The following is a 12,691-nucleotide window of genomic DNA, read 5'->3' as shown; positions in this document are numbered from 1 at the left end:
TCTCACCTACAGTAACTGTAGTTTACTGAAGGAGTTGTTGCGGTGCGCTCCATCTAAAGAATAAGACAAAGTGGACATGGTTTTCATGGACACGCGAGTGACGTTGCTGCAGTATTTCAGTGCAGATCATTCCTCAAAGTCTGAATGATGCAATCTACGAACTGTAGGTAACAGGGAGACGATTGACTTTTGTTTCCACTGTTGCATTACTGAACATATTTCACAATACGAATGATACGGAATTTTGCTTTAATACCTGCTTGGGGATGCTAAAAAATCAATATATAGAGCAGCACAAGAGGCTGACCTCATCACGTGAGCAAAACGGCATCACCAAAACCTTAGTTGCCCGGAGCAAGCTTTTGACTTTAATACAAATTTCAGTAGGAAAAGTCAATATCAAAAAATCTCAGCATAGCATTAGTGTTGAGTAATGGTGTTTATAAAACGAGGTTCTTTGTACATCTCTCGGTGAGTTCATTAAACTGGTTAAAGCGTGATCAGACTGTCACCGTCGAAGTCTGACAAATTGCTGTAAAGTATCAACATCCTTCCTTTTCTCCCACGCGTCTGAAGCACCCACTTTATGCCAATCTTTTATCTCACTTGAATTCAGTGCTTTTTTGAAGCGAAATGAAGATGGTGAATCACTTCACTCAAGGGACATTATTAGGACTTGTAGCGCTAACTTTCCGAAAAGAAAATGCGAATTCCTAATAAAACATTATACGCAGTTTTATCAAACAAAAAAGTTTACAACAGACATCACTCAATTTCTCATTAAATTTACTGATATGTTTATTTGACGTAGCAGCTTATGATCGTAAATTCAAGCCAATGAGGTCACAACCCAGATTAGAATAATAACATCACAATAAAAAAATATTGCAGTAAAATAAGAATTTTGATATGAGGAAGTTGGCTTGAACACTTTGATGAGACTATTGAATACATGCATGTATTTATTGTCCAATATGATTTTGAGAATCACTGACAGCACAGCATGATCACAAAATATTACTTTTCCAAAATGCTTGGAATTCTGTTACTAATGACTTATCATTGATATTATTTTGTTGCAACTGCTAATTGTAATCTTTGTATTTTTCTGTCATGCTGAGGTGTCACTCAAGCACAATGGAACATTGTTATTAATATTGATAACCGTATAGCATATGAGCAATGGAGTAAAAAATAGAATTAACAACACATACAAAATTTGTATCATTCTGGCAAAATGAAAGAAAAGGTGAGCCATTTTAAGATGTGTTAGTCAATCCTCAAATAAAAAATACAACAAAAGTCTCACATTGTATGAATTTCTAATAAACACCCAGAAAGCTCTTACAATGCTATTTTTTACATGTATCAGGAGGCTTTTCTTCAGTATTTTGCAATTACTTTTTCTGATTGTTTTTTCTTTTCCTTTTTCTTTACCAAATTATATTGGAGTTTCTTCACATGTATTTGCAGGTGCTAATTTGATGGCCATCTTGCTGGAACTTCAAATTCCATATATAAAGTCAAATAATTTGACATGAACTCAAATATCGGCTTAAACTTGATTCAACTTAAGCTAAGTCAATTTTGACAATTAATACACAGTAGAAAGTTCAAAAGCCGTAATATCTTAACCAAAAAATATTCAACAACTTTTATTTCATTGTACCAAACAATGCATATCACTGTGATGGACAAAGTTGTCTTGAAAAGATTGTAATTAAGAGTTTATATTTTAATCACCACAATATGTTTTTCTTTAATTTTTTTTTTTAATTACATCATTTTACCTTTCAGCCACTCATTTGAACAAACAAGGGCACTGTGTAGAATTCTTCATTTTTACTGATCAGAGATTCACAACTGATTATCTTCAGAGTTCTCATGAGAAGGCTTTTAGATAATGTTTAATTTTTTTGAAAAGAAAAGAAAGAGAAAAAGCATAAATTCAAGAATATGAAACAGTTAAAGTTAGGAAATTATTAACCCACAGTGTATAAGCGTGAAATTAGCACCTATATACAACAAAACAGGGTTGGAACATGCAATTTGAGCATTTCAAGTCATTAAATGTGTTATCAACATGTGTTTCAAGCAATGTTATCTACATCTAAAAGAGGCTGGTGACAATTTTCCTTATAGGCCCCATTCAAACCACACGAGAACTGTTGTATTTGTGGCCCATTAAACCCAACGACTCCACTTCATGCATGAACACCAAAGAATAATGCTACCGTTCCAGCCGCCAATTCCATTAAATTGGACCAAACATTCATTCTCCACATTTATGGAGCCCAAGCGATTCACGACTCCAACCGACCTCACAAACTCATGCTCATTAACAGTATTTCAAATCACGTTAAAAAAGAAAAAAGAAAAACACCACACTTCAGCAAGAGTCTAACCCACTAAATCCACTACGATTCAACTCATCATCCCCCAAGTGTGAGTTTTGTAATAAAACAACATTCTGCATGGAGAATGAGAGTTGTCCATCTGCTGTGGAAATGTAGCCAGAGGAGCTTGAAATGATTAAATCAGAACGACGCATGCAATCTAGATAGGGCGTGAGAGCGCGTCAAAATTGAGTGCAGCAGCTGTACAGTAAATGTGCCATCAGTCCATTGATAGATCTGCGGCACAGATAGCAAAAGGAATGGACTACAAAGCGACGACGCGGTGCACACCATGATGCTGCTGCAGCTGCAATGTAGATGATCGGTTCGTGTCTTTATCGATGCTTCTTTTTTCTGAAAAAAGGTTTCACTGGAGTCAGCCGCCAGGCCTTACGCCATCACCTCGCGCTGATAATAACCACCACCCGGGACCGATTCACATCGACACTCATATCCCTCCGTGTGTGGGTGTACCCCGATATTTCTTTCTTTTTGCTTCAAAATCCTTCACGGTTGTCTTCATGAAGCGGCCCGGTCTGTCGAGGTTTTCATATCTGTTGTATGCATGCAAGTCCCCCCCCCCTCCGAATAAGCTACAGCTTTTCAGTGAAGACAGGAGCTGGTCTTTTTAGCTGAACTGTGTTTTCAGGTGGGTTTGCAGTGTAATGCTGAACGGGTAAGCTAGTCTTTTGGGCTTCATGGCCCAGCCTGTGTCTGATTCTGCAGCGTGTTAACAAAGAATTTCCCAACTTGGGTTCAGCTTGAAATCGTATGTGAGCTGCTCGGGGTGTTAGAACTGGTGAAGATAAAGTGATGGTTAACTGTAATGGGGGTTGGGAGATGAGTGAGACGTTTGAGTAGGTGAGAGGTAGGTTGAGCCGTGAGAGGAGCAGTCGTTCATGTCGCTGATGTTCACAGTTTCCGAGCTGCCCCATTTCGGTCGAACTATATAGTGGTTCTTATCGTGAAAGCTAGTCGAATTTCGAGAAAACGAGGATTGGTGAAGAATCTTGCTCGCCCACCGCCGTTCTGATTCAGGAGTTGCTTGTGCTTTGCGTGCAGGACATGAAGCTCTGCTGTACGTAACGCTTTCGTCCTCAGTGCTAGTCACCCTAGAATCACACAAATCCGCTTCAGGCAAGGAAGTTTCCTACTGCGTGCACCTCGATTTTTGTCTTACTGGCTTCTGTGAAAATTTAGCCGTGGCCATGATGGTGAACTTGATTGCTTCGAAGTTTTGCAGCAGGTCACAGCGATGGCGTTCCGCGCTAGAAAGTTCTTCCTTCCGTTCCTCTTGCTGCACTTGTTGGTGTGGCCGGTTCGTCCAGTGCATCCGGCGCACACCATTAGTGGGCCTGTCAAGACAATCGTAGTTCTAGTGATGGAGAATCGGTCGTTCGATCATATGCTTGGGTACTTGAATCGGCGGAACCCTAACATTGACGGGCTGAGTGGAGCGGAGTTCAATGTCCTGAATGATGGCCAGACAGGGCGACGCACGCTGTACGTGTCCGACACGGCGGAGTTTGTGGATCCAGACCCTGGACATTCGTACCAAGCAATCGAGGAGCAAGTCTTTGGTCCCGAGAGGAAATTCGCTGACCCTCCGCCGATGTCTGGGTTTGCCACAAATGCTGAGTCAAAGCTCCCTGGAATGTCGAAGAATGTGATGCGAGCGTTTCGTCCAGAGGTGGTGCCCGTGACCACCGCCCTGGCCATGGAGTTTGCGGTTTTCGATCGGTGGTTTGCCTCGGTCCCGTCTTCGACGCAACCCAACCGGTTGTTCGTGCATTCTGCGACCTCCCACGGTCTGATTAGCAACAACGAGGACATTCTCTCAGCGGGACTTCCTCAGCGCACCATCATGGAAGACATAGCTGACGCGGGCCTCACTTTCGGTGTTTACTACCAAAACCTCCCGACGCTGCTCTTCTATAACAACATGCGCCTGGCGAAATTCTCGGCAAATTTCATCGACTATGAGCCTCACTTCAAGGCTGATGCCGCCGCGGGGAAGTTGCCAAACTATGTAGTGATTGAGCAGCGGTACTTCGACGTGGGGAACAGTCCTGCCAACGATGACCATCCTTCGCATGACGTCTCTCAAGGGCAAATGCTGCTCAAGGAAGTTTATGAGACGCTTCGAGCAAGTCCTCAGTGGGAAGAGATGCTGCTTGTGATTACTTATGACGAGCATGGCGGGTTTTACGACCATGTGCCGACGCCTGTGACGGGAGTTCCGAGCCCTGATGGAATCGAGGGCGTGGCAGGGATATACAACTTCACTTTCGATCGATTGGGAGTCCGAGTCCCGACGATTGCCATCTCGCCATGGATCCAGAAAGGCTTCGGTGAGTGTCAATCTTCTCCTCGTTTTCGTGATTACACAGTCGGGTAAAAGAAGTTGGTTGAGATTTTTTGCATCGGCTGGTTATTGTTGCAGTGGAGCACAAAGCAAAAGGACCCACGGCGCCCTTCTCTCAGTACGAGCACTCGTCGATTCCTGCAACTGTTAGAAAGCTGTTCAATTTACCTTCCTCCCACTTGACGGCACGAGAGGCGTGGGCTGGCACTTTCGAGCATTTAGTGACGCAGCAAACAATGCCAAGGAAGGATACTCCCGCAACGCTAGCAAGTCCACCATACTCGTTACGCCACACAGCAGTGAACGAAGCAGCTCCCCTCACAGAATTTCAATCCGAGCTTGTTCTCTTAGCTGCATCCCTAAACGGAGGTCAGATGATGAAAGCTGCCGGTGAGCGAATGACGGTGGCTGAAGCCAACTTCTTCGTCAAATCATCTGTTGCTCGGTTTTTGAATGCGGGGCGGGCTCATTTGAGAGCTGGTGGCGACCCAAATGCGGTGATAAACGTGCAAGGTCTTGAGTACGAGCTCATGCATGGTTGAGTGAGCATGATTTCGGTAATCAACCTGGAGTTTTTGGGAAGAGGTTTCTATGAACAATGCCGAACTTTGCAATGCATTGTTCATTGAAACCTTCGTAAGCACAATGGGACGCAACTTGTATGTGGTGTTGATAGCAACCATGGATTGTCTCCCTTTTGTCGTGTAGGATCTTGCCAATGAAAGACCTCAGCGGTGAGTGGAGACTCTTCTCTCAGAGTTTTGTAATCAATAATGAATACGAAGAATGTAGTTTATCTTAACGTAAAACTCTTGCAAGTCACTCTAAGAATGTATCTATCTGCAGGTGGCAATGTCGTGTAGCTGATGAATGATCGAAGCTTCGGATGTTTGCTGCAATGCATGCTACTTCGTTATTTTCTCATGAAGTGAGCTGCTTTTACTGCAACTTCCGATTCCACAATAGATTTGTTCTGTGATAATAATTTTATGCTGTGCTAACATGCTAAGCTTCACGTTTTCAGACACTCTGGATCCTGAAAACCTTTTCGGATGGAGGAGACATTAAGGACTCGATTCTTTCTTAGAGTTGGGTGTCCGCCAACAACTCACACTATGGTGTTGGTTTGGGCATGGGAGGTCTGTGCAAAAACAAGCTTATGAATTTTCATCACCTAATAAAAATAAAAATAAAAATTGTCTTGTAGAGAAGTGCCATAAATATTTGACGTCAATTGAATATTCTGATTATACTGCGCTGATACATTTGAGTATAGGCGAATGATGTATGGGAACGCATCAACCTCAGAGACACCACATTTATTGAACCAAAAAAGGAAATTTGAAATCTAAGGTCCAATTGAAGGAGAATATTTGAAATCAAGGAAATAGTTATGAAATGTTAGTTTTCTTACTAAACGAGACAAAGGCAGATTTGGAATGCTTAATTAACATTGTGTCTTTGGTAAGATTATTATCCCAGAACAACTATTTTTTTGTGTTCACTATATCTATGATACTGTGAACAGGTTCATGGATTTTTTTATATTCTGGTCAAATTCACTGGAAATAGGAATACTGATAAAATTAAATGGTTAAAGGAGCTTTTGAAAAAAAGTTACAAATTGCACGAAAAATGAATGTAATAGGTTTTTAGTGATGTCAATAAAAGATTATAACTAGCATGTGCATATGGTGTTGAAATATTAAGAAAGAACAAGGTTGAAGAGATTGGATTGTAACCACTTAATACAAGACTCTTTGCTTGTGTTAGTATAGATAATAAAATTCACTTTCATTCAAAGAAGTACAAGCAATCTAATATTGAAATAATTTATTGTACAAAGAAATTTATGATTTCTTACCCTAAATTAATTGTAAAACACGATTCAATATATATCCAATATTTTATAATTATAATTTTTGCTTTGGTGTAGAAGTACATGTGAACTACATACAACATTAAGAACTTTAATACATACTAAAAAAAACCTTCCTGTAAAAATCCAAATTGGTATATTGCATTGCTTCAAAATTATTTTAACAATATTTATGCATGAAAAAAATTATAATATCTATGAATTATATATATATATATATATATATATATATATATATATATATATATATATATATATATATATATCATTGATAAATTAATTTATAAAAAATAAACGTGATAGTAATTATATTTTATTGAAGTTATTTAGTATACATTGAAGTGTGCATATTTTTTTATTTTAATTTAATCTTTGTTTTTTTAAAGAATCTTGATATTATTATTGGTTTATATAGCCTACTAAATTTTAGATTATAAACTACTAGATAACAAGTTTATTATAATTATAGCATTAGTATTTAGTGGTGTTAGAATTTAAACTAGCAATTTATTTAGTATCACCCTACTAGTGTAGTATACACATAATTGTCAATTATTTCTTGTAAAACTGACAATGCTCTATATAATGTGACAATTAGTACTTTATACTCTAACTCCTGTCACCTAACTTTTAAAAGCCATATATATATATATATATATTGGATAAACATTCAACTATATTAAATCACACATTACACCTTATAAGAATTCACAATTATGTACTCCTACTTCTAACTTATATATAAATCATTCTTAATGTACTTTTATCTTTTTACTTTTAATTGATTCTTTGGATTCTTTTTAAAAAAAAAATCATAAACTCTTTTTGGAAGTTTAAGGATCTATAGGTAGTAGGATTATTATGTATCTATCCAACCACTCTTTAAAATCTTTATTAATAAATGATTTAGATTTATTTATTTTTTATTTTTATTTTTACTTAAAAGTAATAAATACTCTACCTTTTTTTTTTTTTTTTTTTTTTTTTTTTTGAATGCATATATGATATATTCATGCATATTGTACTTAATATAATTTTTGTAAGTTGTTATGATCTAATTATTTCTAAGTTTCTTACTATGATTTATCTTTCTTTACTTGGACTAGATCTTATTTCTCATTGCTATTCAATTAATGTAAATTGAGTTGATAATAAGAAAAGCAAGAGAATTCTAATAAATAAAAAAGTCATTTTTTTATACAACTTAAAATGCTTCACTCTATTGTCAATTCTATACTAGTCATTAAGTTATCAATGTGGCCAAATCAACTATACATAAAAAGACAATTAAGAGCTAAAGTGCAATTATACCAATCAATATAACAAATGTAAGATCTAAATTTGATAGTGCAAAGAAAAATTAAGTAAAATAAAACTAAAATTATCTAAAAAATAAATAATTTATTATAGATATCTCATTGCTACTAAAATAAATGAAGTGGTTATTAAGTCAATAATTTTTTGCACCTCTATTTGACCAAATCATCAAAGATCTTTAAGAAGAAAGACAAAGAGCTTCATGAAAATTATAAGAAATTCTAATCTACTATATATTTATAATTTTAAGCCTATTATTAGTATTGTATAAAACAGATGTCAAATAGTAGAATAGTATTTGAATTCGGCAATACACATCTTTAGAATAATAGTAGAAGTTGTACAAGTATGTAGACAATTATGTCCAAAACCTTGAGTTAAAGAAAAGAAGTATATGAAATCCATTCTAAAATAGAACAAAAGAGAACTTTTTGAGTGCAAATTTTATCAATTTATTTTAAATGAGATTAGATTCTAATATAAAAAAATTATATTTTCTCAAAGGTTTGTCAATATGCTTGTTTTATAAAACTATTTGTATGTTATTCATCTCTAGTAATATATTTAAGAGACACTTCTCTTTCAAAAATTCTTTCATAATTTATTTTATTTTTTTATTTTTTAACCTTTATCTACTTGTTATGAGAATGAAATGTAGGATTTCGGCCCAAAACATTATTGCTTTGATTGTTCTAATAAAGATGGAAGTCTTGAATTATCAAAATAGTCAACTTAGAAAAGGTTTGAATAGATTTTTTTTATTCTTAGACTCAAATAAAATCTTGAGAGTTGGTAGTGTGTGAAGATCTAATAACAATTAATGCATATAGGTAACTTTTTTAGCTATTTATAATAGCACATTTTATTTTATTTTAGTTTTATTATAAAAAAATAGAATATTATTTATTTAATTATATAATTAAACTTCATGCAAGGTAAAATATATAAACTCTAGTTAATGACAAGCTTTCCAATAATCAAAATAATTTATATTGGTATATTATCCAAAAATAAAATTTGAAATATCTTCAAAGAAGATATCATGATTAATTATTCTATTTATCCAATCCAAGTTTTATTAATATTACTTAAATAAATAGAAGTAATTAGAAGTAAATATAAATATATTAGAAAGATAATTCCATTGAATTTGTTCTACAAGTTTCTTACTTTTAGGAAATTGAATTCAAAACAACCTACAACTTGATGCTTAAGACATAAGCCTTGTGATTCATTAGAAGCTTCTATAAGATCATTTTTATAACTAATATATATCTATATATATATATATATATATATATATATAGAGGTAAGTCAAAGACTATCTTCAATCTTTTCAATATCTTTCTTCTGTTCTAGTCATGTTTTAAGAATTATAAGTCTTTTTATATTTAATAATAGTTATTTTAGTTCTTTTTTGTCTCATAAAATATATATATATATATATATATATATATATATACTTATTTTCTCTTTTTTCAATAATATATAAGTATATTATTTTTTAGATTTTTTAAAAATTTACATCCTTGATAATATATCTCTAATTATTACTGAGCAACTTGGCAATGATGTTTGTCTCTAAATTTAGAGAAGAGTGCAACAAATAGTACCTCTTTAAAGATGTCATCTTTTCTACTTTATGTCTAATTTTTTTTAGTTTGTATGTGGGAGACTAGATTTAAATAGATATATTTGAACCTCATAGAGAATTTATTATCAAAAATAGAAATAAATATTCACTAGTTATAAAAAAAATCCATTCAAAAATAATGTGTATGAATTTGATTTCTTTAGTACAATCATTCATGTAATCAAGTAGTCCAAGTAAATCATTGATTTGTTTAATGTAGTTTTTAAAAGTGGTTTTTTCAATCATCAGAACATGTTTTAACTATTGATAAACCATAAGGTGATGTTACAATAGAGTTCCTCCAAATTGTAGCTCTAGCTGTCTCCAACACTATAGTGTTTTTTTTACCTAGCTTTTCATAGATTAAAAAAATATATTTTTAATAGCAGCTGTGTAAGAATAGAGATGACCTATACCTTTCTTAAGCATAAGAACTCATGTTGTTAGTAGAAGCAAGTTTGAGTCATCTATGTCTTTTGCCACAATATCAACATCAATAAATGTTACAATACATTTGTTGCCAAAGTGAAGCTTATTCTATATTTACCACTCTAATCTCAAGAACCATTAGGGGCTTTGAAATTATTGAGAGCATTAAATGTAGTTGGTGCTCTCCATAATATTTACTACAGACTATAGTTAATACTATAACTAGAGTATTTAGAATCTAGTAGAGAAGAATTGTTTATTCTTTCTCTTTTCTCTTCTTGTATACGAGACACAACCAGATCAATAGATTTTTATGTGTGAAGCTCTCTCTCCTTAGAAACCTTCTTGTGTATATGACTTATTACTACTCTTTGTGTGCGTGTATTACTTACTACTACTCTTGTGTCTTTCTAAACTTTCTCAATACATTATCAGCACAACTCTCTTCTACATACTATCACATTTTGTTTTTTTTGCTCTAGTCTTAACTCTTCAAACCTATTGCTACTCTTGCTCAGTGTCTACATCATGATCTTGCTGCTCTTCTTGCTGGTCCCTCATACATTAGCTGCTTGTTTAGATCACTTGTTCCATTCTCTGCCTTGCTTGCTAAGAATACTTGATCCAGGCCAACTCTACTCCAGCCTGCTCCTTGTTGCATCCTATGCCTACTGCCAAATAGCCGCCAAAGTGCCATTGACCCTACCACTACCACCCTGCCGCCATCCTACTGCTATTCTACTGCCTTAATCTACATTCTTGTTTAAGAAATAATAATAATAATAATAATAATAATAATAATATTTTTATTTTTCAAGTTCAAGTTTATCATTTTATTTGATTTTATACTTTAAGGTATATTTTACTCAACTTTTCTACTTGATCTTGTATTTTCTTTATAGATTTATTTATAATGAGTGCTTCAACATCTTCAACTGCTTCTACTATGATTCCAACTATTACAAGTGCATCTCAACATTTTCAAGCTCTTTTATTTCTACCATTGATTGTAGATGGAAATAATCATCTATTATGGACAAAAATGGCAAAAGCAAATTTATTTGTAGAACAACTTTTTGATGCTATTATGTTTGAAGAATCTCTTACAATAAGTATTTTTATTCTTCCTGATATTCATTGCAAAGCACTTCTTCTCCTTCGTTGTCATCTTGTATCTACATTACAATATTAATATTTGGAAATGGAAGATTTTATAGAACTTTGGAAGAATCTTAAATCTAGGTTTGATCATCAAAGAACCATTTTCCTTCCACGTTATAATTGGATACCTTTATATGTCTTGGATTTTCTAAATTTAAATGCTTTCAATAGTGAAATATATAATATTATCTCACAATTACGATTATGTAGACAAAGCATCTGTGAAGAAGAAATGATTGAAAAACTCTCTCTACATTTCCTCCTGTATCTGCTGTGCTTGCCCAACAAAAGAAGAACATGAAATTTCAGAGTCATTGTGATTTCATGTCCTATCTACTTCTTGCAGGGAAGCAAAATGAGCTATTCTTGTGCAATGTAGAAGCTCGTCCTATTGGAACTACAATTCCAAAATTTCATGCACTTAATATTTCAAAGTTTAAGAAAAAATTATATAAACATAGAAAACAATCTCATAAGTATCAGAGTAATCATAGTCATGACTATTTCTACATATATGGAAAGAATAAACGTTCTACTATTAATTATAGTAGAAAAAAAAAATCAGAGATGTATTTTTGCTATAAGTGTGGAATGATTGGACATTTAGTATATGCATGCTGTATTTCAAAATATTTTATTAAAATATTCCAAGAAAATAAGAAACTACGAGCTAAGGCTTGTGAAGTTCATACCATAGATGCATCAATGGATTCAATTGGTGTTGATGACTTAGAGGCTTATATGAATGACAAAACCTCTAATGATGAATTAAATGATGCGCTCATTGATTTTGCAACAACACATACTATCTTGCAAGATGGACGATTTTTTATTGAAAAATCTTCAACTTGGCAAATAAAAATATGATGACCATGGCTGGAGCAAATGCGTTTTGTTTCCAAGAGGGCACAACAATAGTAAAACTACCTGCGGGTTCCATCATAAAATATAAGCATGCGATGTTTGCACCCTTAGTACTTTGGAGTCTGATCAGCTATCGAGATGTGCATATTAATGGTTATCACTTCTCGACTGCCATTTTAAATAGAAGAGAGGTTTTGGTTCTTGTGAAGAACCATAAAGTTGTTGAAAAAGATTTTGCTATAGAAAATGGTTTATATTGAATTATGATTTTGCCTCCCATTAAATTTAATTTTGCATCATTTATCACAAAGAGTCGTGTTTCTCTATGGCATGGACGATTGGGACATCCAAGATTTACATTATTTAGAAAGATCATTCCATGTACAATTGGGCATAATTTATAGCATGTGGATGTAGACTATAGAATTATGTCGTGCATGCGTATAATGTAAAATGATTACTCGGCCTTCAATTTGGAAACTCCCTTAAGAATTACCACCAATAATTGAAAGATTGCATCGTCATATTTGTGGTCCTATTAATCCAATATTGGGACCATTTTGTTATTTTTTGGTCCTTGTTGATGCATCAGGTAAACAATCACATGTTTCCTTATTATCAACTCAAAATATGGTATTTGCCAATCT

The 12,691-nt window shown here is 34.2% G+C and overlaps 1 protein-coding gene across 4 annotated transcripts; it reads left to right on the top strand.

The window, feature by feature from the left end:
* Positions 1-2,808: 2,808 nt before the first annotated feature.
* Positions 2,809-5,570, top strand: LOC112291976 (non-specific phospholipase C1). Of its 4 annotated transcripts, none has more exons than XM_024540210.3 (4): positions 2,809-3,045; positions 3,459-3,533; positions 3,640-4,747; positions 4,840-5,570. In XM_024540210.3, the coding sequence occupies exons 3-4, from the start codon at positions 3,652-3,654 to the stop codon at positions 5,301-5,303; spliced, it is 1,560 nt and encodes a 519-aa protein (XP_024395978.1). In that variant the 5' UTR covers positions 2,809-3,045; positions 3,459-3,533; positions 3,640-3,651; the 3' UTR covers positions 5,304-5,570. The 4 variants fall into 4 exon arrangements, with proteins under 4 accessions (XP_024395978.1, XP_024396133.1, XP_024395820.1 ...); XM_024540365.3 differs by having other exon boundaries at positions 2,809-3,072; XM_024540052.3 differs by having other exon boundaries at positions 2,810-3,045; positions 3,643-4,747.
* Positions 5,571-12,691: the final 7,121 nt, after the last annotated feature.

Source organism: Physcomitrium patens, chromosome 1 (assembly GCF_059467195.1).
Source record: "Physcomitrium patens ecotype Gransden chromosome 1, ASM5946719v1, whole genome shotgun sequence".
Lineage (NCBI taxonomy): Eukaryota > Viridiplantae > Streptophyta > Bryopsida > Funariales > Funariaceae > Physcomitrium > Physcomitrium patens.
The sequence above is the reverse complement of the archived record's forward strand: the minus strand, read 5'-3'. Positions and strand labels throughout refer to the sequence as shown.

What these genes read in the sequence shown, in the direction of transcription:
- LOC112291976 (XM_024540210.3), top strand. Translation starts at nt 3,652, where the DNA reads ATGGCGTTCCGCGCTAGAAAGTTCTTCCTTCCGTTCCTCTTGCTGCAC. An exon ending in ATGGATCCAGAAAGGCTTCG is followed by an intron (nt 4,748 to 4,839) that starts GTGAGTGTCAAT and finishes TTATTGTTGCAG; the next exon opens with TGGAGCACAAAGCAAAAGGA.